Source organism: Alosa sapidissima, chromosome 11, assembly GCF_018492685.1.
Source record: "Alosa sapidissima isolate fAloSap1 chromosome 11, fAloSap1.pri, whole genome shotgun sequence".
In the NCBI taxonomy this organism is placed as follows: Eukaryota; Metazoa; Chordata; class Actinopteri; order Clupeiformes; family Clupeidae; genus Alosa; species Alosa sapidissima.
The window spans coordinates 4208820-4233557 of NC_055967.1; the positions used below are offsets into that span (position 1 = coordinate 4208820).

General features: G+C 51.2%; 1 protein-coding gene across 3 annotated transcripts in view; it reads right to left on the reverse strand.

The window, feature by feature from the left end:
• Positions 1-24738, reverse strand: part of bcar1 (BCAR1 scaffold protein, Cas family member) — a 78590-nt gene that overhangs the window by 14376 nt on the left and 39476 nt on the right. Inside the window, exons 1-2 of one of the 3 annotated variants that reach the window (XM_042108746.1) lie at positions 21036-21343; positions 10544-11305 (exon numbers count right to left, since the gene is read on the reverse strand). In XM_042108746.1, the coding sequence (XP_041964680.1) occupies positions 10544-11305; positions 21036-21047 (774 nt within the window). In that variant the 5' untranslated portion in view covers positions 21048-21343. Of the gene's footprint in view, positions 1-10543; positions 11306-21035; positions 21344-24738 lie in introns of those variants that run through there. The other 2 variants (XM_042108744.1, XM_042108745.1) reach the window with 2 other exon arrangements.

Sequence of the window (24738 nt, forward strand, 5' to 3'; positions counted from 1 at the left end):
CAGGCCCCTCAGCTGGGCCGCCACAGCACTGCCAGGGGGCCTCGTGTGGAGCAGCAGATCTCCCTGAGCCTGAGCCAGGCATAGCACAGGGAGCCTCTCTCTCTCTCTCTCACACACTCACACACGCACACACACACGCACACACACACACACACACACACACACACACACACACACACACACACACACACTGCTGCACAGCTGGGAATCACATCACTGACTCTCTGCCTTTTAACTTTCTTGTACTCTTTGCCTTCTTTCTATGTCAGTTTTTGTCCATTGTTCTCTCTCTCTCTCTCTCTCTCTCTCTCTCTCTCTCTCTCTCTCTCTCTCTATGACTGTATCTCTACTACCCCTCTCTCTCAGCCACACATACGAGCTCTTTGTTCACTGCTCAGTTTATTCTCTCTCTCTCTCTCAGCTTTGGACTGAGTTCCAATGGCTGCTACGAAACTCACCTGCCTGTAAATAAAACCCAATGCTTTCTTTCTTTCGGTAACAGACACACGCATGGACACACACACACACACACACACACAGACACACGCACACACACAAACACACACACACTTTGCAGAAAATGTGAAGTGTGCAGGAGTGTGAGCCTCTCTAATCCCTTCACCGAAGGTCCAAGGGTGTTTAACCTAAAACTGTAAATGGGTTTGGGAGGCAGCTGGGCTCTGACCCAGATCAGAGGCCACGTCCTTGCAGCCGAGAGGCAGAGAGCAGCCATGGAGCCCGGCCTGGGGAGGGTGAAGCCCCCGCCCAACCCCACCCAATACTCAAGCCTCCGCTGCCCAACCCCACCCAATACTCAAGCCTCCGCTGCTGCTTAATCAGAGGGGCTAATGAACTCCACACTTGTGTGTGTGTGAATGTGTGACATGCGGCTGCCAGGCTACAGGGGCCAAGGCCATGTGGCAGGAGTCTCTGTGTGTGCATGTGTGTGTGTGTGTGTGTGTGTGTGTGTGTGTGTGTGTGTGTGTGTGTGTGTGTGTGTGTGTGTGTGTGCCGTATGGCCGGCTGCTGGTGTTTGCGGTGGAGGGGTCCTGGAGACACAGAGACCCCAGCACTAATCCGAAAAGACCTCTGGCTCTCCGCCCCTGGCTTCCCTGAGCCCCTCTCCCCAATACTCGACCACATGCCCCACATTACTGCCATGGCTGGGGAGGGGAGGAAGTAGGAGGGGGGCATGAGTGCCACTTCCCACCTCTTCCTTAATGCCTCATCTTTCTAAGCCTCTTTCTGGCTATCTCACTCTCTCTTGCTCTGTCTAGTTCCCTTCTTCTCCTTGTCCCCCTTTTTTATGCAAGTCACATCATTCTCTCTTCCCACATTCAGTCTTTCTAAACTCATCTCTCCTTTTGACATTTTGCCCATTTCCCACCCTCTGAAAAACTCATTTTCTTTTAATCTGCTTGGCATTAACTCACTTACCTTTGTGCCTCTGCTAAAAAAAAGTGTCCGTCTCTAGCCTTGTGTGTGCTATCGCTATCTTCTCTCCCCCTCCTCTCTCTTTCCTCTCTCTCTCTCTCTTTCAATCACACACACACACACACACACACACACACACACACACACACACACACACACACACAAACACTCCTCTCCATCTCCAGGCAACCCAACACTCAGCCCGGTCCCCTGCACCTATTAATAAAAGTGATACGTCTGCGTTTCCCTGGAGACGGAATCATCACTTTGGAAACCACCTCACGGTTCCAAGTCTGCAGTGATCACCAGCAGCCATGGCTGACTGGGAGAGAGATATGGGTGTCGAGCTCCCCACGGGAGGGAGCCAGGTGGGGGGTACAGGAGGGAGATAGATTTCACCAGCTCTCTCTATTTCTATCTATATGTATGTATCTCTCGCTCTGTCTTTCTCTCTCTCAATATATATATATATATATATATATATATATATAGACACACACACACACACAGCATATACATACACCTCTCTTTGATTCTCACGGTGGCTGAAAGAGACATGTGGTGTGTGGTGGACGGGAGGCTGTTAAGTGGCTGGCGCTTCCTCCGCCTCAGGCTGGCCCTTTCATGTGTGCCCATCAGGAGAGGAGCGGAGAGGAGAGGAGAGGAGAGGCCAGTAAAAACCCTTCCAGCTCCAGCTCAGGCCGACACCTCTCAGCTTCCCTCTACAAGAGACGCCTGCTGCTACCACTGGTGCTGCTGCTGCTCCACCAGGCAATTAGTGCTGGTGCGATCATTATGATGTGTGGTAGGTACACACACACACACACACACACACACATATACATACAAATAAACTATATGTGTATTAGTCTGTACATGTACACATTATGACACACACACTCATATACACACACTCACACACATTTAGTCCCCTCCCCACACAGCCTCTCTGATACAAGGTCTGGTGTTCCTCTTTCTCTTTGACCTGCACTTATATGGCCCTTTCAACTCCCCGCAGCTCAAAGCACAGCACATGCCCCCTGTGATATTCCGGCCCTTTAATGAGGACCAGCCGAGCACAAATAAAAAGCCTGCCGCCACCACGGCCCTGCTGTTTACCCAGTGGGATGGGGGTGGGGGTGGGGGGTTGTGGGGTGGATGTGGGTTGTCCAGTCCCTCCTCCACCTCCCTCTGGCCAGCTCTGTGCGGAGAGGTAATGACAGGACTCGACTCGGGCGGGAGCTGGGCACGAGAACCCCAGGAGCCTCCGTCTTTGTCCGCCCCACCCGCCAGCACTCTGCTCAGGGCGCCGTGCCCTCTCTAATTCTCTCCTCCTGCTCTCTCACCCACTCACTCCGCCACTCCACCCCTCCTTTCAGCTGCTCTTTCACTCTCTCTATCTCTCTAAGCTTTTTTCCCCTCTCTCTTTCTCTCTACTCTTCTCTCTCTATGCCTATCTCTCCTAGTCCCGCTTTCTACTTCTGAGCTCTTCCATCTTCCTTGCTCTCTTTCATCTCTCTCTCTCTCTCTCTCTCTCTCTCTCTCTCTCTCTCTCTCTTCCCACTGCACACACTACCAGAGCAGAAAATGAGTCCGCAGCAGGTAATGGAGGGGGTTCCATCAGGCAAAAAGGAGGGCGCTTGTCACACACACACACACACACACACACACACACACACACACGCACACATACACACAGAGACACACACACACACACACAGACACACACACACACACTCACTCACACTTACACAAAAGAAATAGAGAAAGAAAACACAGAAATACCACAGATAGATAGCAGGGCAGATAAAAGGGGCAACAAAAGGAGCAATAGAAAGAGAAAAAGAAAGATGAGAAACAGAGAGACGGAGACAGAGAGAGAGAGGAAGAGAGAGAGAGAGGAAGAGAGAGAGAGAGAGTGAGACAGAGAGAGTGACCTCTTTCTGCTGCTTCTGATTTACTGAAGCTGAGAGCCCTGCTGCCCGGCCAGCCTGAGCAGCCTCCTCCTGAGCCTGAGCCGTAGCCTGAGCAAGGCCGTCTGGAGCCCACCGATGAGTCCCGGAGGCAGGGCATCCGCAGCGGGCGGAGGTGCTTTCTCCGATGATCAATGACCCTTTCAGCCTGACAGCCGTGTGTGTGTGTGTGTGTGTGTGTGCAAGGGGCTGCCTGCAGGGTGGTAGCCAGATGGGCACCCTCAGTATGGAAGCCTACTGGTCGCTGGCACTGACCCAGAGCCACTTCACTGACTGTTCCGGCTCATGTTCTACCCCCCCCCCCTTTCCAACCTCCAAAAGTTGGCACCCATCAGAGGAGGAGGTGGGTTTTGGATGCCATGTGAGAGAAAAGCAAGAAAGCTAATAAGCTTCCACTGAGACCAGCTGTGTGCCATCAAGAAAGTGTGGTTCGTGCTCCTTGAAGTAGTGAAAGCAATCAGCATATGATACACATACACACACACCACCACCTTACTCTCCATTTGAACCACTGTGTTCCTTTGAGTATGGCAAAACCTCACAACAACAACAGCAGTAGGCAGAGGCTTGTGTCCCTCTCATCATGACAACGTCTCCACAACGTCTCTGCAACGTTCATCTGACATTCTTCCAACACCGGTTGAATGCAAGCCTCTGAAAGTGTTGCTGATGCAACACTGAGACAACACTCTTGCAATGTTTCCCTGATCTTCCGCCAGTATTTCGGCAGTGGCACATCCTCACCGCGTCTCTGTAAGATCTCTGGAGCAGCATGGGGGCGGCGCGGCGCGGTGGGGAAAGGAGCGGGCTGGTGAAAAGCAGCGTGGCCGCGCCATGGCCATCACTATCTGCTCCAGCGCGCGCAACGCAGCGCAGCCATGTGCTGCAGCCAATGAATGGGGCCCTTTTTAGACACACACACAATGCAGCAGCAGCAGCAGCAATTAGGCCCCGAGACAGTCTCTTCTCGTCTCTGTTAGAGCTCGCTCACACACACACACACACACACACACACACACACCCTGGAGGAGCCCCGAGCCTAAGACACACACTCTCTATATGCTGCACAGCTCTTCATTACGACATGTTATGCCCCCCGATAAAGACCCAGAGAGAGAGGGAGAAAGAGAAAGAGAGGGAGAGAGAGAAAGAGATCACAGAGAGGAAAAGGGCTGAAAAGAAAAGGCACAAATGGGATTTAAAAGGCGGGGAACGACAATACATGGGAGGAACTATCGGGAATCCTAAAAAAAAAGCTCAGAGTGTTGTCCCCCGGCCTGCCTGTGCGTGCCGCACAGTGGAGGGAGTAGAGGGAGGCACCTGGCCTGAGGGGTGGAGGAGCAGAAAGGGTGGAGGAATGAATGGAAGAGAGGAGAAGAAGAGGAGGAGGGTGAGGAGAGGATGAGGAGGGAGAGGAGGACTGCTGAGGAATGCTGTGGGAAGAGCAGCACAGATCTGGAGATTACAGGCTCAGGGGGGAAGAGCCGCAGAAGCCACACTGCCTGCCTGGGCCTCAGATCTGCTCCAGTCCCCACAGAGCACAGCAAAGCACAGCAGTGCAGGGCAGAGGAGCAGAGAGGAGCAGAACAGAGAGGAGCAGGGAGGAGGAGAGAGGAGCAGCGGAGAGAGGAGCTGTGGAGAGAGGAGCAGAGGAGAGAGGAAGAGAGAGGAGCAGTGGAGAGAGGAGGAGAGGAGAGAGGAAGAGAGAGGATCAGTGGAGAGAGGAGGAGAGAGGAAGAGAGAGGAGCAGTGGAGAGAGGAGGAGAGAGGAGCAGTGCGCTGGCTGCCCATGCGCTTCAAATGAGCTGCCCCACTAGGTTTGGAATGGATATCAACAACACACAGATATGCTACATTCACACACACACACACAGAAAGGAATGCATGCATGATGAAACCGCTGTGAGTAGATGAAGCCTTACTGGTACAGAGGTGAGGCTAAGACATCACTGACTGCGGCAGCAATAAAGTTTTGTGTGTGAGTGTGAGTGTGTGTGAGAGTGTGTGTATGTGGATTAAATGGGGGTTGGCAGCAGTAAGATACAACTTTTGTTTTCCCTCCCTTTCAGTTCCTCTGCAAAGTCTCCCAGTCTATACCCTACAGACCCACCTACCTCCCCATCCAACCCCCCTCTACACCAAACAAACCTGCCTGTTCCCGCAGATAAGCTTCCCCCAAGCCCCAGCCCCAGCCCCAGCCTCCCCTCCCCTCGTCACTGGGCCTCCTCTGCCAGCTCAGGTGAGCGGCTGGCCAACATCTTCAAAGGCCCCAGAGATTACCCATTTACTTTCAGGGCAGGAAGGCGGAAGCAGTGGAGGGTAAAAAAAAAACAGGAGAAGCTTCAGAAGAAAAGAAAAACAGAAAGAGAAAGACACTCCAGAGGAATCTCAACCAACCCAACCCAACCCTACCCAACCCAACCCAACCGCACACTACCCTCACCACCTCTCCTCCCCTCGGCTCCTTATCAGCACTCTTTGCTCCCTGAAACACCTCAACACACCTGAGAGAGGGGCATTAGTGGCTGCGGGTGATAAGGCAGGCTTAGATCTGCCCGGTTCCACTCCTGGGGTAGGTAGAGAGGAGGGGGGTAACTGGGTTCAAACAGGCCGCACCTGGCTGCACTGCAGTGTGCTGTACACCTCCAGCCATGAGCTCAGAGAGCACCAGCGATCAACACAGAGATAGGAACTGCAGGCTTAGGAAGTAGTGTCTAATGGTTACTATGGTAGGTACTTAGTATCACTAAGAATGTCTTTTCTCTTCTTCTTTTAGCTAACTAAAATTGTAACTGACTCATTGCAGATCAGTTGACTTGGTGCACCAGTGGAGCAAGCATATGTTTTTGTAACTTGACTAGATTTTTGTTTTACCACACTTGCAGTTCAATGTGGGCCTCACCAATGACTTTGACTCATCTAAGAGAGATAGTCAGGTCATTTTGTATGTCTACCTAGGTGTTTACCTCAACAGGTCAAAGTACAGCTTAAGCCGCTGGGTAAACAGTGAAAGGTTAATGCTTAAGCTGAGCTCCAGTGAGCAGCTCGTCAGTGCTATCAGGCCCACGCGTGCTAGGAAATAGCCATTAACACTGCAGAGGAGGGTCACATCCTATGCTAATGGCCATGCTAATTAAATGGGCATTCAAAGCTGACTCAGGGGTCTAGAATGGAATACACACACACACACACACACACACACACACACACACACACACACACACACACACACACACACACACACACACACTTGCTTGATTGAGAGTCTTTGTGGCTTAGTTCAGGGAGAATATTAGATTCCAGACATACATACATCCTACTGAAGCACTGATGGAGGAGTCTCTTGCAGAGGAGGGGACCCGTGGTCAGTCTCCTCTCTCTGTTTGTCCCTCCTCCTGACAGTGGTGATCTGTTGCCATGGTTTTAGAGCGAGGCAGGCTCTGTGTGCTTTTGGGCGGGTGGCTGGAATACCAATGCAGTCTAAAAAGATTAAGCCACCAACACAAAAACACTCATTTGGCCAGAGCAAAATGAGCCCTGGAGTCCTCCGAGAGAAAGAGAGAGAGAGAGAGAGAGAGAGAGAGGGAGAGGGGGAAGAATGAGACTAAAAGAGAAGGGAGAAAGGAGAAATTGAATTGGAAAGGAGGGTAGAATGGAGAGAGAGAGGCCATAGTACTCTGTGAGTGAGGAGAAAGAGAAAAGAAGGGAGGGAGAGAGGGAAGAGACTGGCACAGTGACGAGATTGTGACACAAAAAGAAGGGCTGGACGGGCAGAATGCAAGACTTGGGGTGGCTGGACAGCAGAATGGGGGAATGAGAGAATTAGAGAGGGTCTGCAGAAGAGCATTCCACCCCCCCCCCCCCCCCCCTCAAAACACACACACACACTTGGAGGCGTGTGGCGGGGCTTTGAGTGGCGCGTGCCACCGCACCCTCCTAAACCGTCCCCTTTGATGTCGGCCCAATCACAGTTGTTCCAGCTGCCGCCTCCCGTGGCCTCGGCCGGCTGTAATCAGCCCCCCGCACGGCACGCGCCCCTCGACTGCCCCAGGATGGACACTCAGCCCTGGGCACAGCTGAGGGGGATCAGGGCCCCAGCCCCCCCGCGTCCCTTCAAAGACGCCAGCATGCAGGGGGGGTCTTGCCGTACCATGGTGCTGTTGTCACAGGCCCTTTCACTGCCGCATCCAACTGCTGCCCATCTATCTGGGGTTTCTGTGTGTGTGGGTGTGCGTGTGTGTGTGTGTAGCACTGTCGCTACTACGGCTCATACATCTAACTGAGATGACGCACAGGAGTGACGCACAGGACGTCTCTGTGGGGATCTGTGTATGTGTGTGTGTGTGTGTGTGTGTGTGTGTGTGTGTGTGTGTCTGAGAGAGAGAGATTTCTGCTACTGTAGCAGTATTACATGTTAGTACTCACAATCCTGCATTTGTATTTGTGCTGAATGCATATGAATGAGCTCTTAAGGCTTGCTTTTCTCCTGTCTGGGGTTAGAAAAGGCTAAGGGAATTTTCAGCTTTTCCATATGAATGCATGCGCTGTGTTGTGTGGTGTGTGTGTGTGTGTGTGTGTGTACACATGCAGTATGTGTGTGTGCGTCTCTTCTCAGCAGGAACTCCTTATCTCAGGAGAGACTGGCAGGGGAGAAATCTGTGTGTGTGTGTGTGTGTGTGAGTGTGTACCACAGTGTGAGTGATTGTGTGTGTGTGTGTGTGTGTGTGTGTGTGTGTGTGTGTGTGTGTGTGTGTGAGTGTGTACCACAGTGTGAGTGATTGTGTGTGTGTGTGTGTGTGTGTGTGTGTGTGTATGTGTGTGTTTGTGTGTGCCTGTGTGTGTATGTGTAAGTGCATATCTGTGTGCGTGTGTGTATCATGCACGGACACAAGGACGACCGATAACAACAGAGGACAATCAGAGGAAAAATACAAAGAATCAACATCAATGGCCTGACTAACACCGAAGGGAGAATAACCACGTAGCTAAACAAAAACCCAGCGCTGCCTATCTTCCTCCACACACAGTCCTGAAGGGCTACACTCCAACAGTGCCACTAACACTAAAACCCACAGAGCCCTAATCAACAGCAGCAGCAGCAATCGAATTCCAATCATTTATATGTCTAGAATTATTGCCATGCCGATTACTGCCATTTCCCCCCGTGTGAATACGCAGGGGATCGTGAGAACGTGAGAGCGTGGGGCCGGGAGCTGGGAGTGACCTCGTATGTATCATCACAGGAACGGGCGTGATCATGAGACAGCGGTGACTCATGACCTGTGCGAGACAGGCCTGAACGATCCCTCTCCACTAACCCAGCCCAGCCCTGACCTCAGGGGGACTTGCCAGACCCAGTCAAGACCTCTGGCCTCTTCTTATCTCTCTTTTTCTCCTTTTCTCTCTCTTTTCCTCATCCACTCGCAGATGGTGGGTGTTCTTGTGTTTTCTTTGGTCTTATCCACACCAGTCAACACTGATAAGTGGTCAATGTGTGTTTGTTTTCTATTAGTAAATGACTGATTGCATGGCAATCTTCCATCCTCCACTCATCCCTCACTAGAGGGGTGGAATGGACTGTGGTGAGAGCTGTGTGGGCCAGGCCTTTTGCAGGGCACAGGGGTCACTGTGTGCGTGTGTGTGTGTGTGTGTGTGTGTGGAGGGAGTGTTTGGAGACAGTAGATGGCCCCCTGCAGTTTCACTGTCTGCTCTTATGACCCTTGCGTCTCTGTCCCATCTTGTCTTGTACTCACCAGCTTGCCAGCGACCCTTTGTGACCTCAGAACAATCTAGAACCTTCCTGAAACATTCTAAAGCCTACTCACCATTTGCCCTGCAGTGACACACTGACTGAGGCAGGGAGAGATATAGGGACACTGAGGAGAATGGCCATGGTAAACACTCAGCCAAGGGGATCCTCTCTCTCTGTGTGTGTGTGTGTGTGTGTGTGTGTTTGTGTGGTGTGTATGTGTCTTTGAGTGCCCCTAAGTGAACACGTGTGCATGTACAGGGGAAGGGGGACACAGCTGTACCTCTCTGCCCCCCCTGCCCCCATCATCACACTTCACTTGGCCCTGCCAGCGCTCCTACTCCTGCATATGGCAGAGTGCGCTACGCCTGGCCCCCGGCTCCCCCGCCACTCCCAGGGGGGAGGGGGATGGACGACGTGGACCCTGCCTGGCGCCTGGTGCCCAAATGCGCTTAACCTGGACCCGGTGGCCCACAGCAGCGGTAGCAGCAGAAGCAGCAGCAGCCTCCGGCAGCACAGCAGAAACGCTGACTCACCCCAATCCCCCCCCCCCCCCCCCAAACACACACACACACACTGAAGACCCCCACCTCCCCCAATCCCTGCTGCACTCTGCGGCACTACTGAATTATTTATGTGAAAGCACCGCACGCCTCTCCTCCTCCTCTTCCTCCTCTCCTTTCTCCTCCCTGTCTATTATCCCAGCAGCTCTCTCTCTCTCTCTCTCTCTCTCTCTCTCTCTCTCTGGCTGCTGGCTTGTTTACAGTGACACTGTTACACTCATACGAACGCGTCCACGTTCTTGCGCTTTTTTCCCCACAGTTTGATTTTTCTCTTGTTACTGCCATTTGAAGCCAGACGAGACACCTCGAGTCGTACTCGTACTCTTCCGTCATCGCTTCGCCAAGAGACGTGTGATGAGAATCGGAGAGTAGCTGAGCAGGAGATGTTAAGTGCACAGTTGGGACGAGTTGTACTTTCTTAGTCACGGCCGCACACAGAGAGGGAATGAGATGAATGAAGGAGACGCTGGAAATATCTCAGCTGCGAGGCTATTTTCAGCCATGACACACCACAAGCATAAACACTAAGGAGACTGCACTTGTGTGAGTCTATGCGTCTAGGTTTGGGACTTTGTGTATGTGGGTGAATGTGTGTGTGTGTGCGTGTGTGTGTGTGTGTGTGTGTGTGTGTGTGTGTGTGTGCGTGTGTGTGTGTGTGTAGAAACTCTCTTCCTCTTCTTTCACCCCCTGTGACTGATTATTATTCCACAACGCTGCATGTCTATAGGTGTGTGAGTGAGTATGTGTGTGTGTGTGTGTGTGTGTGTGTGCGTGTGTGTCTTCTGAATGTAAGTGTACGCACACATTTCTAAATGGACTCTTACCTTCCCCAGGGGCTTGGAGGGGTCCCAGTTCCTCTTCTCCACCGAGGGGGGGATCTGGTAGATGTCCTGAGTCGAGTTCATGGAAGGGGGCACCTGATAAATGTCCTGCCCTATGCCTGGCCCCCCGGCCGATGGGGGCACCTGGTAAATGTCCTGCCCCATGCCCTGACCCACGGCCGACAGGGGCACCTGGTAGATATCCTGCTGCCCCAGCCCGCCCATGGACGGGGGCACCTGGTAGATGTCCTTGCCCGAGTACTGCGGGTGGGCGCCTTGTTTCTGGGCCAGCATGGGGGCCTTGGGGGGGGCCTGGGGGCCCAGGGGCACCTGGTAGACGCTGGAGAGTGCCGGCTTGCCGTGGTTGGGTGGGAGCATGTAGATGCTGTCTGTGTTGGTGGGGGCAGCCTGGGAGGAGGAGTAGGCGGGGTGCATGGCCGTGTACTGGGAGCCCGGCGGGGGTTTGGCGTAGGCCTGGGCGGGTAAGCCCAGCTGGTTGAGCCCCCCTGGGCCGGCTTGTGACGTGGGCATGGCCGGCTGCTGCTGCCCGCCCTGCACTGGCTGCTGCTGCTTGTCGTACATGCCCACCAGGATCTTGAGGCGGTTGCCGGGGACGATGCCCTGGCGCCCGTGCAGCGAGCAGAGCCACCATCCATCCAGGCCTTGCGTGTCGCGCTCCAGCACCGTCATTATGTCCCCCTTACGGAAGGACAGCTCGTCTGGAGACTCCGCCACATTGTCGTAGAGGGCCTTGGCTAGAACATTCTGGAAAGGAGAACAAGAGAGAGTGGGGGATCATTAACACGGAGCTCTTCATGCAACCAGGCACACACGATGTACGGTCAGGCAAGAACAGGGTGTCAATGTGAAGTCCTGCCAACCAACACACACACACACACACACACACACAGTGTCTTCGCACACATTTCATTTGGACCGAGCATATTTGTTTTTGGTTGCAGCCCAGTATTCAGAGTCAATGACCACTCCTGACCCCTGAGGTGAACTGAAGGGTGTGTGAGTGCATGCTGGGGTAAAGGCCTGTGTCAGAGTGGACCAGCACGGACTCTCCAGGCCTGACAGGGTACTGTAAAAAGCCCTCCATGAGCCAGTGGCCCACACGCACTACAGTACACAGGCTCCATCTGCACTGAACACACAGAGACGCCCACAATCACAGGTCCAGGCTGACGCAAGAGCAAATATTTGCCCTCCCCCTCCTCCCAGGCCTCACCTCCCTCTGTTCTCTTCTCTTCCTCCCTCTTTCTCTCGCTCTGGCCTGCCATAAGAGAGTGGTAGTGGCTGGCGCTAGGCCAGCTCCCATTGGCCGGGACCCTCTAAGCACCCCTTAATGAAGTGCACTCACCCTGAGCCACTCGATCACACTGTGTGTGTGTGTGTGTGTGTGTGTGTGTGGGCTCCCAACATGAATGGTCTCCTCTCACCTCATGTCATGTTATTCCCAGAGTTGGTTAGTAGACTAAGACTAGCAGAAAATAAGTGTCAAGAAGGCTTGAGACTCTTCTCTCCCTCTCTTGCTCGGCCTCTGTATCACTCCTTTCCCAGTGCCTCTCTTTCCCAAACCACCCGTTGAGTGCTGGACTATCTCCTCGAGCGCCTTGGCTCCGCTCCAAGTGGGGCAGTGTGATGGGGTGGAACAGGGGCTCAGGCCTCTCATCTCTGACCCACGGAGATTCTCTCTCTCTCTCTCTCTCTTTCTATCTCAGCCTGATACTGCCCTTCTGCCCTGCCCCCTGCACCCCCCTGTTCCCCCTGCTCCATGCCTGGGTACAGATAGGCCATCGCTGGGCCATGGAGCTGAAGATTGGGGCCTGGCCTGGGGTCTCGCACCGCTTAGAGGAGGGCGAAAGCTGCGGAGGAAAGGGATTGGTTCACAGTGGGATCGTTAGCCCACATTCAGTCAGGATAGTGTAGCTTCAAAACACACACACACACACACACTCACACACAGATACCTAAAATACTCCACCACAGAAGGCTGATGGTCTCTGCCATATTTGTTGGAAGCGTTTGCTCTATTTCACACTAGCACACAGAACCCGGAGCTGGGGCATTTGAGAGCACGGGCCATTTGCTCTCTCTCACACACAGCTCTCCATTATTTATACTACCCAGTTCTCCACCAGTCTTCACGCTCAAAAACAAGGGTGTCTCAGTCACGCCAGACACCGGTCCCAGTCCCAGGCCCAGTATCACAGCAAATCCGTGTGTGTGTGTGTGTGTGTGTGTGTGTGTGTGTGTGTGTGTGTGTGTATGCCCAGCCGGGCCGAGACTGAGTTCATCCCTGTCTGTGTGTGTTTTTTAAGTGTCTGAGAGCAGCAGCTACATGATGAATGCTGTGTTTGTGCAGAGGCACAGGAATAGAGAGAAGCAAAAGAGGGAGAGAGAGAGGGAGGGAGAGAGAGAGAAAAGAAAGAGAGAGAGGGAGGCCTCAGTGACTTGAAGAATGCTGTGCTTGTGTAGACGGAGGGGACAGTCATTCGGTTGTATGTGTATGTGTGTGTGTGTGTGTGTTTCATGCCAGGCCTAAAGAGGCTTGTGCTTTACACGGTTCTGCACAATAGCGCCTGAGAGGCTCGGCGGCTGTTAGCAGCTGTCTGCGATGTCGCCATGGAGGCTCTGAACACACACACACACACACAGTCACACACATACACACCACACACACACACACACACACACACACACACACACACACCATGCATCTACATACAACTCACAAAAATACATGATTTATAAAAAGAAAAAGGACCACTACTCAGATAAACAGTTTAATCAAGAGATCATTATCCATACAGGCAATGGATATGTATTTGTCTCACTCACACAAGTTCTGAAAATAATGTAAATCACTGGTTTCTGATGTCATATGGTATTTCCTGTTCCATGTTCCTTTGTCTCCTTCTCTTGTAATGGCATTTCCTGCGTGTCAGAATGTACGAGGGGGCCTGCCCTGCTGACATCACAAAGGCTAAGAAGTGAACTTTGCCTTCTAGAACAGAAAGTAGTTCAATCCTCTGCTTGCAGATCTCTCTCTCTCCCTCCCTCCCTCTTTCTCTCTCTCTCTCTCTCTCTCTCTCTATTTCTCACTCCCACACAATCCACTCTTTCTAAAGTTCCCTCTCTCTCTCTCACTCGTCCGAGTCCTCAGAAACTGGAAGTGTTTGTAGAGTGATTCATATGCGGTTCTGATTAGGAGTGAGTGAATGACTTGATGACTGTGATTTGAATCTCTTACGCAAAGGAATGCCCAATCTCGAGCACACTCACTCCCTCAAAAATACTCTGAGAACTACATGGCTCAGAGGCAAAAAAAGCAGCTCTTTCTACGGGCACACACAAACCAGTCAAATGTATTCTTCAACTTCATCTCCAGATGATTGTGCTATTTCTTATCTCTGATAAGCAACTGCTTAGTTTTGCCGTGACGTTACCGAGTCATGGAAGTAACAGCCGACAAATTCCAAATGTTTTTTAATGCTGACACAGGCAGACATGACTTTCCCAAGCCCAGGACCACCACTGTGGCAATCCCCCGGTCAAAACCTTTCCCTTGCGCCCCTCGAGCCAGGAGCAGACGGAGTCTGACGCCAGACTTTATTATCTCACACCAGAAGAAAGGGGGAAGAGAATAAAGAGGCGCACAGAAAGACAGAGAGAGAGAGAGAAAAGAGAGGAGAGGGGGAAGAAAGGGAAATTCATCATCGCTGGACTAAAAGTTCATCCATTTGCATTTAAAAGGGTCACGGAAGCTCGAGAGGGGGCTTAGGAGGCCACAAGGAGCATGGAGTTAACTCAGAGCCAAAACAGAGGGAGAGAGAGAGAAAGAAGAGAGAGAGAGAGAGAGAGAGAAGAGAGACGGGCAAAGATAGAGAGAGAGAAGGGAGGGGGGGAAAGAGGGGTTTCCACAGGATGGGGGAGAGGAAGAGAGGGATGCAGGGGAGCTGGGAGAGGGAAGGAAAGGGCCGTGGTGGCTCATTCAGACGGGAGCGCTGGCCAGGAAGTAATGTGGCAGCTGGTGCAGCGAGCGCCGCGCAGACAGGTCAATGGACGGGAAGACACGCACTGTGTGTGTGTGTGTGTGTCTGAGAACATGAGTGAGAGCGTGTGTATTAAGAGTGTGTGTAACTATGTATGGGTGTATGCATTTGTGTGTGTGTCTGTGTGTGTGTGTGTGTATGTATGTGTACATGCACTGAGGAGTGGTGGTTGGGGTTATGGCTTTTGTTTTCTGCCTTTTCATGAATGCACAAGACAAACTCTAGTTAAGTCCTAGGAGGGGTGCATGTGTGTGTGTGTGTGTGCATGTTTTGTGTGCACATTCGACCCAAGGCCAAGAGGGTGGGGGCCTGCACGACTCTTGTTTCTTCTCTCAGCAGCCACAAAGGCAGGGAGGTGGCAGTAAGTCATTTTAGGGACAGACGGTGTTGTTTTATGTCTGAGCCATTGTACTTTTCCTCCCTCTCCCTTTGTTCTGTCCTCGGCCGCCACGGCCACTCTCCGGCACAAACCAAACACCCCCGCCGACTCCACCGTCAAAAGTTTTTTTACGAGTTCAAAACAGATGGACGCCCCGGCGAAGCCACGGCAGACACTGTTACTGAAATAACATGAAAGCACCTGAGTCTGCCCAAACAAAACGGCCTTGGCCCGAAAGGTAAATGTTTCGGTCCATCTTTGTGTTGTTTAGACTTGAAGGAAGTACGTTGTGTCTGTTCCGTAGGCTAAGGGGGAGAGCGTACATCCCCTTCTATGAGCACCCAATGCAACAGCACACACTAATAATGAGAGCACAGTCAGTCTGTACAAGGAAAGTTCCAGCAAGTTCAATATTTTGCTGAGGCGATAAAAGTTTTCCCAGGAAAGTAGACACACAAACACATAAGCACACACACACACACACACACACACACACACACACACACACACACACACACATAAACTCCTTCATGGGCAGTCTTTCGAAGTTGGGTCCTGAACATCTATTCTTTCAAGGTCACAAAAGTAACACAAAAAAGATGCACCACAGAACTTGTTTTTGTGTCCATTTACAGAGCAAAGGGAAATAAATAGAAGGGTTTATAGCATTTTTGTCCACGGTCCACAGCGTGACTACAGTAGCTTGTTTCCCTGCGGTGATTAATTGTGCTTAACGGGATCCGCGCATAGCGGAGCACAGCGGAGCAGACGGGCTATCAGACAGTGAGATCAGTCGGAGCTGTCATCGTGCAGACGCTAACGGGAGGGACCGGGAAAGGCGGGCCAACGTGACTCAGCCCCAACTGGCACTCATGTTGTTTTGAACGTAAACAGCGTCTGCAATCTGTTACACATGCGCACACACACACACACACACACACACAGACGCAGATACACAGACAACTCTTAGAAGCACTGACACTTGTACAGGGAGTTTCTGTGAAAGCTTAAGACCAGGTCCTTCTTAAATCCCATGACAGAAACTGGAGGCCAACCACAAACCAGAGCACTCCACCAAAACCAGAATTTGGTAACACAAACAAACCTGGATACCATCATAACTGTGAGATGACAACTGAGCAAAGTAAACTCCAATCTACACTGGAATCTCCATACCAGTGTTTGTGTGTGCAGTAAAAAGCACTACCCTCAGGGTCTGACTTTTTCAACCAAACCATTGTCAACAACATGTGTGGAATGGACAGCAGGCCAACAAGACGAAACATGTACGCGAGAGAGAGAGAGACAGAGACAGAGAGAGAGAGAGAGAGAGAGATGGCAGATAGAGAGAGACAGAGAGAAAGAGAGGGGAGATGGCAGAGAGAGAGAGAGAGAGAGAGAGAGAGAGAGAGGGAGCAAGAGAGTGTGACTTTATACTGTCAACTTCTGAGGCAGCAATGCTACTTATAGAAATCTAATTTAGGACCCCTTGAATGGTGGAGTGGGGTTCTGTATATGTGAACAAGTGTTTGGTGTGGGATAGAAAGAGTTTGAGTGGAATAATGAGACAGAGAGAGAGAGAGAGAAAGAGAGAGAGAGAGAGAGAGAGAGAGAGAGAGAGATAGAAACACTCCCTTTGGCATTCCCTTTTCAAGTCTAGACCCATCTCCCATTTGCTGGGCTGTCAGCGTCCCACTTACCGTGACATTCCACAGCCTGTCTGCACCTCTCTAGTTACCTCACATTCCACAGGTGGCCCAACACCACTCCTATCCCCCTTTACGACCTTACAACCCACTGTACAGCCCACGCCACCTACAACTCCTGCAAACACACACACACACACACACATGTACTTCTATAAAGCTCACTGTACAACACACACCATCTACATGAGTCAACATTCCAGAAGAGACACTTCATCTTCACTCACTGCCCAATACTAGTTGATCATCAACCAGTGACTGATATTACTGTACTGCCTATCAGAGCATAGAATTGCAGTTAACAGTGAGTGGAGTGAATCATTACAAACAGCACACTTATAGCCTTCAGCCTGCCCATCCTTTTTCCTGCCATACGACATTGCAACACCTCTGGTTAGCAGAGGTAAAAAAAAACATCTCTGGGCTCAGCACTGGAGCGCTGCCATTTTCTACCGGGCTGGGTTTACTGGTGGAGCTGAGCCCAGTGCCAAGGAAAGCACATTATGACAATATGCCCTGCGTGCTTCCAGGCCAGGTTTATACAGCAAGGGGTCACCTCCACGGAGACGATAAGGACTTGGTAAGAGATAACAAAACAGCGCTCCGCTCGGGGTTCAGGCAACTGCTTGTGCTCGCATACCAAGAGCTCCATCTCCTCATGTCCCTCAGAGAAGAGAGAAACAGCCCTCATCACTGCCAAACCCATGCACAGGGTCCTCCCCCTTGCCCAGTAATATATCCAAAAATTACAGCCTGCGATAGGGCTGCAAGCTCGCTCGCTTCCAGAATGGTGCGCAACGTCATTGTGACCTCAGACCAGAATTCCAGTGGTCCGGCGTGAATGACGAGGCCAGAAATCGGAGAAGCGACCCAAGGATTTCTGCCTGTCTGGAAAAAGCAGACAATCAGTGTGCACACATACAGTACGGAGAACATGGAGTTCTCAGAGGGAGAGAAGGAGAGGGCCTCGTGATCATGGCCACCAGGCCAAATGGGGTTTGGCTGGATATGGCGAGGTCACATTTGTCTTATGAGCGCCGTCCCTCAAAATGGAGCTCATTCCGCTTCATTCCGCGATGCTCAGCACATTAGCGGCGTCATGAGTGCGCACTCCACCTCCGATATTCAATAACATCAGATTCTATTGTTTTGACCACAACCTCGCACATCACCGCTGAACCCGTCCGCCGCAGCTGTGTTGATTACCATTCAGTTCTATTTCTGTCGGCCCCGCTCAATGGAATCCATTGCCTACCGAATGCTTGCCAGGTACAATGTTGGGGCACAGGTGTGCGTGGGCAGGTGCCAGGGTTTGCCCAAGTTGAGCGAGCGCTCTCTATCAGCACTGAGGCTGGAGCGGCTCATCCCAACCAACCTCCACCTTCCTCCGTCTCCCTCCCTCGCTCCGCTGCGCCTTCCCCGCCCCGGTGACTTTGTCGACATCAAAAAGCCGATGCGCTAATACGACCGGACAGAAACGACTGCCTACCCGCTCCGCGCTAACCCACGCCCCCGCCGAGCTGGGCCCCGAGCAGGCGTGTGACCGCGGCCAGGCAGCACTCTGATCTCTTCCCCTTATCTGCCAAAGCCTCCGTCTCAATCTCAGAGTCTATCCCCGCCTCAGATTGGCACAATTATCCCCAACAATAGGCAGGTGCCTCAGGGGAGAGAGAAGAGAGAGAGAGAGAAAGAGAGAGAGAGAAAGAGAGAGAGAGAGGAGAGAGCGGTCTGACGGCAACTAGGAGCGGTAGCTGAAACTCATGCCCCGAGGCTGTGGGCTTTGCTGGGGAGATAGCGCTGGCGTGGCATGGCGTCTGGAGGTGCTTCAGGCTGGATGGCTGCTCCACTATGTTTAAGGGATTAGGAGTGATAGCAGCGAAGCCACAGGCGCAAAAAAAATAAAATAAATGAAACAGCAACTACTGTTGTCGAAACCTGCAGTCTGGCAGCTTCGGGGAGAGGAGGGGGAGAGTGTGACATTACTCAAGGTTCAGCAGTTCTAAAAACACCTCCAGAGCTCGGTCGGCCGCAGAGGAGACACACTCACAGACGTCATGTTACAGGTCATATTTACATGATTAAACATGGCAGCCTGGCCGACAGAATACTTATTACGTGCGTGAGCTACATTACAGTACTTAAGGATGTTGGGCTGGCTGTCTGTGCAGCTTAACATAACTTTTAGCACTCTGTGTAAGCTGGTGGTCCTATTACGGTCAATTCAGTGTTTTAAGTTAGTGTGTGCAAATAGGTCACACACTCATTTGTTATTCACGCACCCTACCTGTGTCATGACTGACCCACCCTGAGTAAAGGTGCTGTGTGCTCCATCCTGACTCACCCATGCATGACCTCTCCATTACTTCACATGACATTCCACTATGACCCTCTCTCCATCTCTAATCTCTTCCAGTGAATGGGTGCTGTGCTGTGGGACTGGGCTGTGTGTGTGTGTGTGTGTGTGTGTGCTGTTATACCCCATGTAGACCCCCCCAGTGGGCACTGTGAGAAGGCTGCTGGAGCAGGAATTCCCCTCCTGGCAAGAGCCATCAGGGGCCCGTGAGTCAGGGATGAGTCAGGGTATTCACGCTGGGGGGCCACAGGACCTCGGACATACAGCCCAGCTCTTCTCTCCCTCTCTCTCTCTCTCTTCCCTGGGCTGAGCCTGAGCTAAAGCCTGGGCTTTCTCTCTCCCTCTCGCTCTGTGCCCCTCTTGGAGGACCCCCTTGCTAGGCAGGCAGCGTGAGCCACTGTGTGTTTACTTTAGCCTGTGTGAATCACGACGGGCCCCGCTGCTCAGCCCCAGCTAAAAACAGCTCAGCCAGACCGAAGAGTCACTCACTCGGAGGGCCAGTGGTGGCTAATTATCTTACGTAGCTTCACGAGGCGGACTGGGGATATTTAAAGAGATTACTGGGTAGAATTAGGGACGAGTCACTCTATGGATTCACAAATGTTTGACAAAAAAAACCTCGAGTGATTATACACTGAAGCACTGACTTAAAATTTTATTTAAAACTTCACAAACAACTTCAACATGCACATCAACTTAGACTATAGACTAAGAAGCCTAAAGCTCTCAAGCACTCACAATCAAATAACTGTCACCGCTGCCTCAATGAGTCAAAATCAAGACAGAGAGGGGGAAAACAACCCTGAATGTGGATGTCACACGCGTGGGTTTTGTTGATTCAGTAATTGCCGGCCTGTCCCAATACGCACCATGGCAGCAGCTGAGGGGAATCTCCCACCTCACTCCAGGGGGTTCAGTCCTGGAGCTGAGAAACGCTGTCTGCTGTCAGCCGGAAATGCAGCCCAGCCTCGCAACATTTAAATACCAAAGCCCAAGCAAAGCTACCCACACACACAAACACACAGGACTACGAGCTGACAAAATGCCAGCACATTCAAACAATGGCAATGAGCAGAGAGCATGCTGGTTGCTAGAGCTTTGAGCAGCCACTCTTTCAATCTCTCTGTTTCTCCCTCTCTCCTTTTCTCTCTGTCTTCTTGTTTCTTTCCCTCTCTCACAGTCTTCCTCTCTTTCTCCCTCTCTTTATTTCTCTTTTTCTCCCTCTTTCTTTCTTTCTCTCTCGTTCTGCTCCCACCATAAAACCTTAATCTTTCAACTTTTTCCTGACTCAGCAGAGGCAGCACAGCGCCGAAGCTCCATGGCTCTCTCTCTCTCTTTCTCTCTCTCTTTCTCTCTCTCTCTCTAGCTCTACTCATCCTGTTCCAAACACTCTCCCGCTTTTCACTCTGTCTCCACAAAAAGACTCACTCTTTATGCTCACAGAAGGAAAAAAAGAAAGGCACTGAAAAAAATACACCTAAAAATCCCTGAGACAGCCACCTCACACAGCAGGTCTGGCACAGAGAGAGAGAGAGAAAGAAAGAGAGAGAGAGAGAGAGAAAGAGAGAGAGAATACACTCCTTACCTCTTCATTTCATTACTGTTTTTACCTCTAAATATGTTGGGCCTGACACAGCACAAGAGGCTCTTTCATTCAGATATGAAAGCACACAAACACTCACGCTAAACACACAAACGCGCAGTCTCAACATACATACAAACACACACACACACACACACACACACACACACCTTCAAAAAGCTGGTCAAACTCTGTCTGTCTCATACACAAAAGGTTAAAATGAAAAGAAACCCAGTTAATGTTAACCCTGGTTGTTTTCCTTCAGTTCCTCTATCTTCTCTTTACCTAGTCACTCTCACAGCTGAGGCATTTAGCAAAGCCAAGTCTGACCGTTCACACAGCAACGAGAACAGCAAACACACACACACACACACACACACACACACACACACTGACTCACAGTCACTCACTCACCAGATAATTCATTTTCGGCCCCCTTCGGAGAGTTGCTGTGACTCCAGAGGAGAGTTAACGGCCCGTTATCTGGCCAAGGAAACAGTCCCTGTAACCGGCCACCTCGAGTTAAAGTTCCTTGTTGTCTCCGTAGCCAGAAGTGGAGGAAAAAAAAGAGGCGAATGGCACAGATCCTAACACATTCTCCAGCTCCGTGATCTCACAGGGCAAGAATGAGAGTGTCCCATGCACTTCTCCCTCTCTCTCTCTCTGCGCACGTCTGTCCTAAGCTCTTTCTCCGACTCCCTTTCTCCCTCCCTTCCCTCGCTCTCCATAGCCAAAGCAAGAGAGGGAGGGAGGGAGGGAGGGAAGAATGCCCAGTAACCCGACACCCTCCTAGTTCCTTCTCAATCCGGACATTCTCACTTGGGGAAGCTGATTGGCTGAAGGAGCTCTTCTTATGCTAATGAGTGCTGGCTTCTCTCTCGCCCCTGCCTGTGAGGAATGTTTAGTGTGCCTCTGTTCGGACCTCAGAGGGACACACACACACACACACACACACGCACTTATTTTTTGCAGTTTCTTTTCTCTTCTTGCCCCTTACACACTAACACACACCTCCCCCCATCTACTTTTCTATGAGACATGCATATTCTTTGTCTTTTTTCTCTCTCTCTTTCTCTCTCTCTCTCTCTTTGGCTGTCTGCTTGTAGTGAGAAATTGGTTTCTTTTCTTTGTAGCTCCAGTAACTAGAGGAATCACTAAATGAACATAGTGCTTACAAAAGTATTCACACTCTTGACCAATACTGATGAGGAAATGGGTGAGACATATACACGCTTGTATGTTTAATGAAGGGAATGCAAGGGAATGCACTTATCACATTAACAGAGATGCAAAACTCTATATTGAGTTCTTAAATAAATCAAACCAAACTGCACCCATTGTCTGAGTCAGTGTCTAGGGTTGTATGAGGCAGCTTTAGCTGTGGATATGAGTGCCACAGTCATATACAGTGTGTGTGTCTCACGAGAGAGAGAGAGAGCTCACACACAGTATGTGTGTCTCACAAGAGAGAGAGAGAGCTCACACACTTGTGCCTACACAGGCTGTGACATCACAGTCCTAGCTTTTCACACAGCAGTGACACGGTCAAGAGGTCAAATTAGGGGCCAGCTCTGTCATCAATACTCTTGCTTATAGGGATGCCATCTAGAGTGCTAACAACACACACACACACACACACACACACACACACACAAATACATAAATACACTTTATATACATGCACACATGCTCCTTACACACACATACCTACACACACACACACACACACCACAGTAGGCTTCAAGGCAGAACTTGATCATGAGACACAGACTCCGTTCTCTTGACCACACCACGACACAAAGGCCAGAGTCCGCCTCCATGTTGTTTTTTATAGAGGACTCAGTGTCACTCTAAGAGGCTGGAGACCCCCATGTTGGCAAGAGTTGTGCGAGGTGGACAGACGTGGGATACTCTCTCTCTCACACACACAGCTGACATCGTCTCATGAGCCCGCCGCCATGGCTGATGCAGAAGGCGGCACTGTCAGGCGTCAGGGGCACCAATTCACTGAAGGGGAGGGCCAGTATTAAGTGCGCACCGCTGGTGTCACATCAAAAAGCCCCCCCCCCACCCCTCCCCCCACCATCCCCACCCTGATTTAATGCGGCTTGGGATTTTTGGAGCGCTTATCTTGACACAGCGACGGTCTTTTCAGGGCTGGGGGAGGCAGTGGTGGAGACGGGGCGCCGGGTCTGGTCTCCATGGAGACTGCGCTGCTCATCCACTCACGCCATGAGGCACTTTCAGAAGATGGATTCCAGTGGTTCCACGAGTCTCAGACATTAAGAAACACACACACACACACACACACACACACACACACACACACACACAAGGACCAGTACAGCTACCAATAATGCACACACACAGACATAAACACACATTCAGACACACAAATCAAATTAGTGTGTTTCTGCTCCATCTCAGGGGAACACTAAGACTGTCACACACATTCTCTCGCACTGAGATCACAGCTGTCAATTACCGTAGGGCTGGTGTCACCATGGAGATTATTCCATCGCGTCAGGCACCATTTCAATTAGCGCCCCCTCCCGCTCATCAGCTAATGAACCCACCCCACCCCCAGTCACTCACTCACACACACACACACACACACACACACTCCCAACGGAGTGCCTCACAAATCAGAGCCCCACCACTTGACGGGTGAGTAGGGAGAGGGGTAGCGGGGGAGAGACACTGATCCTAAATGACACGCGCGTCAGGGCTGAACCAAGCTTCCACGGCTACTGGGAACACCCAATCCCCCACAATACAGATGGTAGATCCCAGTGAATGTCTCATACAACACCAAACTGCAGTCCACTTTGGAATGCGCGTGACAGAGATAGGGCCGCACCAGATCATGGTCAGGTCTGGATTGGCTCCCAAGAAGTCTGCTATCTCGCTACCTCGCTCTGTGACAGCCAATGTACAGCATGCCTCCCAATGCAAGTCTATGGGAGTCTTCAGTTTACAGAGTGATGGAACTGTAACTAAATCCTAAGTAGATCCTAACTCCTGGCCTTTCTGTGGGCACACGGATAGCGATGAGAAGCTCTGCCACACTGTCCTGCTGTCAGGGGTGAGTGGGTCCGTGTGGGGCGGGGTTGGGATCGGCCCAAACACTGGTTCTATTGTGTGAGCATGAGGCTGGCAGTGGTCCTGGTCCAATGGCGCATGCATTCTTTCACACCTACACACTGCCCGAGCCTGACCCATTCTGACCAAAGGCTCTGCAGTCCCGTGCCCCGACCAGTGGACCAAACACCCACTCACGGTTGCACCGACCCGGCCGCTTTCGTCATAGGGACATTCAGCACATGCCTGACAACACTAGTCCCCTCTCTCCTCTCTCTTCCCTCTCCGGGTCCGCTCTGTAGAACAGGCCCGACATTGAGGACCACAGATGTGGCTCAGTCACTCCGAGTGTTAATATGGAAATCCTATTTCCTTCTGAATCGAGGTTGGGACGTGTCTTTTCCCCCCCTCCATATTTCTTTAATCTTTTTTCTGTCTTTCTTTCTTTCTGTCTTTCTTTCGTTCTTTTCGCTGCCGGTCAGAAGTCATTTAGAGCTGAAAAACATGTCTAGGCAGAATTTCCTTCTTTGGTCAGATTGAACAGATTGAATTGAGGGCTGCAAACACCTGCAGGCTCCAGACGTCACATGACATTTGAGGTAGCACTCTCACAAAGGATGGGCGTTTTTTTTTCACTAATGTTTTTCTTGAATAAAGAAACAAGAATAAATATACAGTTATTTGAATCATTCTCAAACACATCTTAGACAGCCTACAGGATGGTAAACAACGACAAAATGTCCCCCCAAAACAAGGTTTAAATGCAGTGGTTGAGTAATTCATGTCATGACAGTGACAAATACTGAAACTCTAACATACAATCTGTAATGAACTATTTTCCATCTGTATGTTGTCTCACATTATGCATTCCTTTTTACAGACCACCCAACACTGATGTGATGAGAATCGAAACTCTGACTCAGAGCCCTTACAACCCTGGATTGATCTCAGTGAAGAATGATGTCATATAAAACAAGTACATTAACTGATTAATCCACTATATCCATCACTATAGACTGTATGCCTGTGTGTCTTT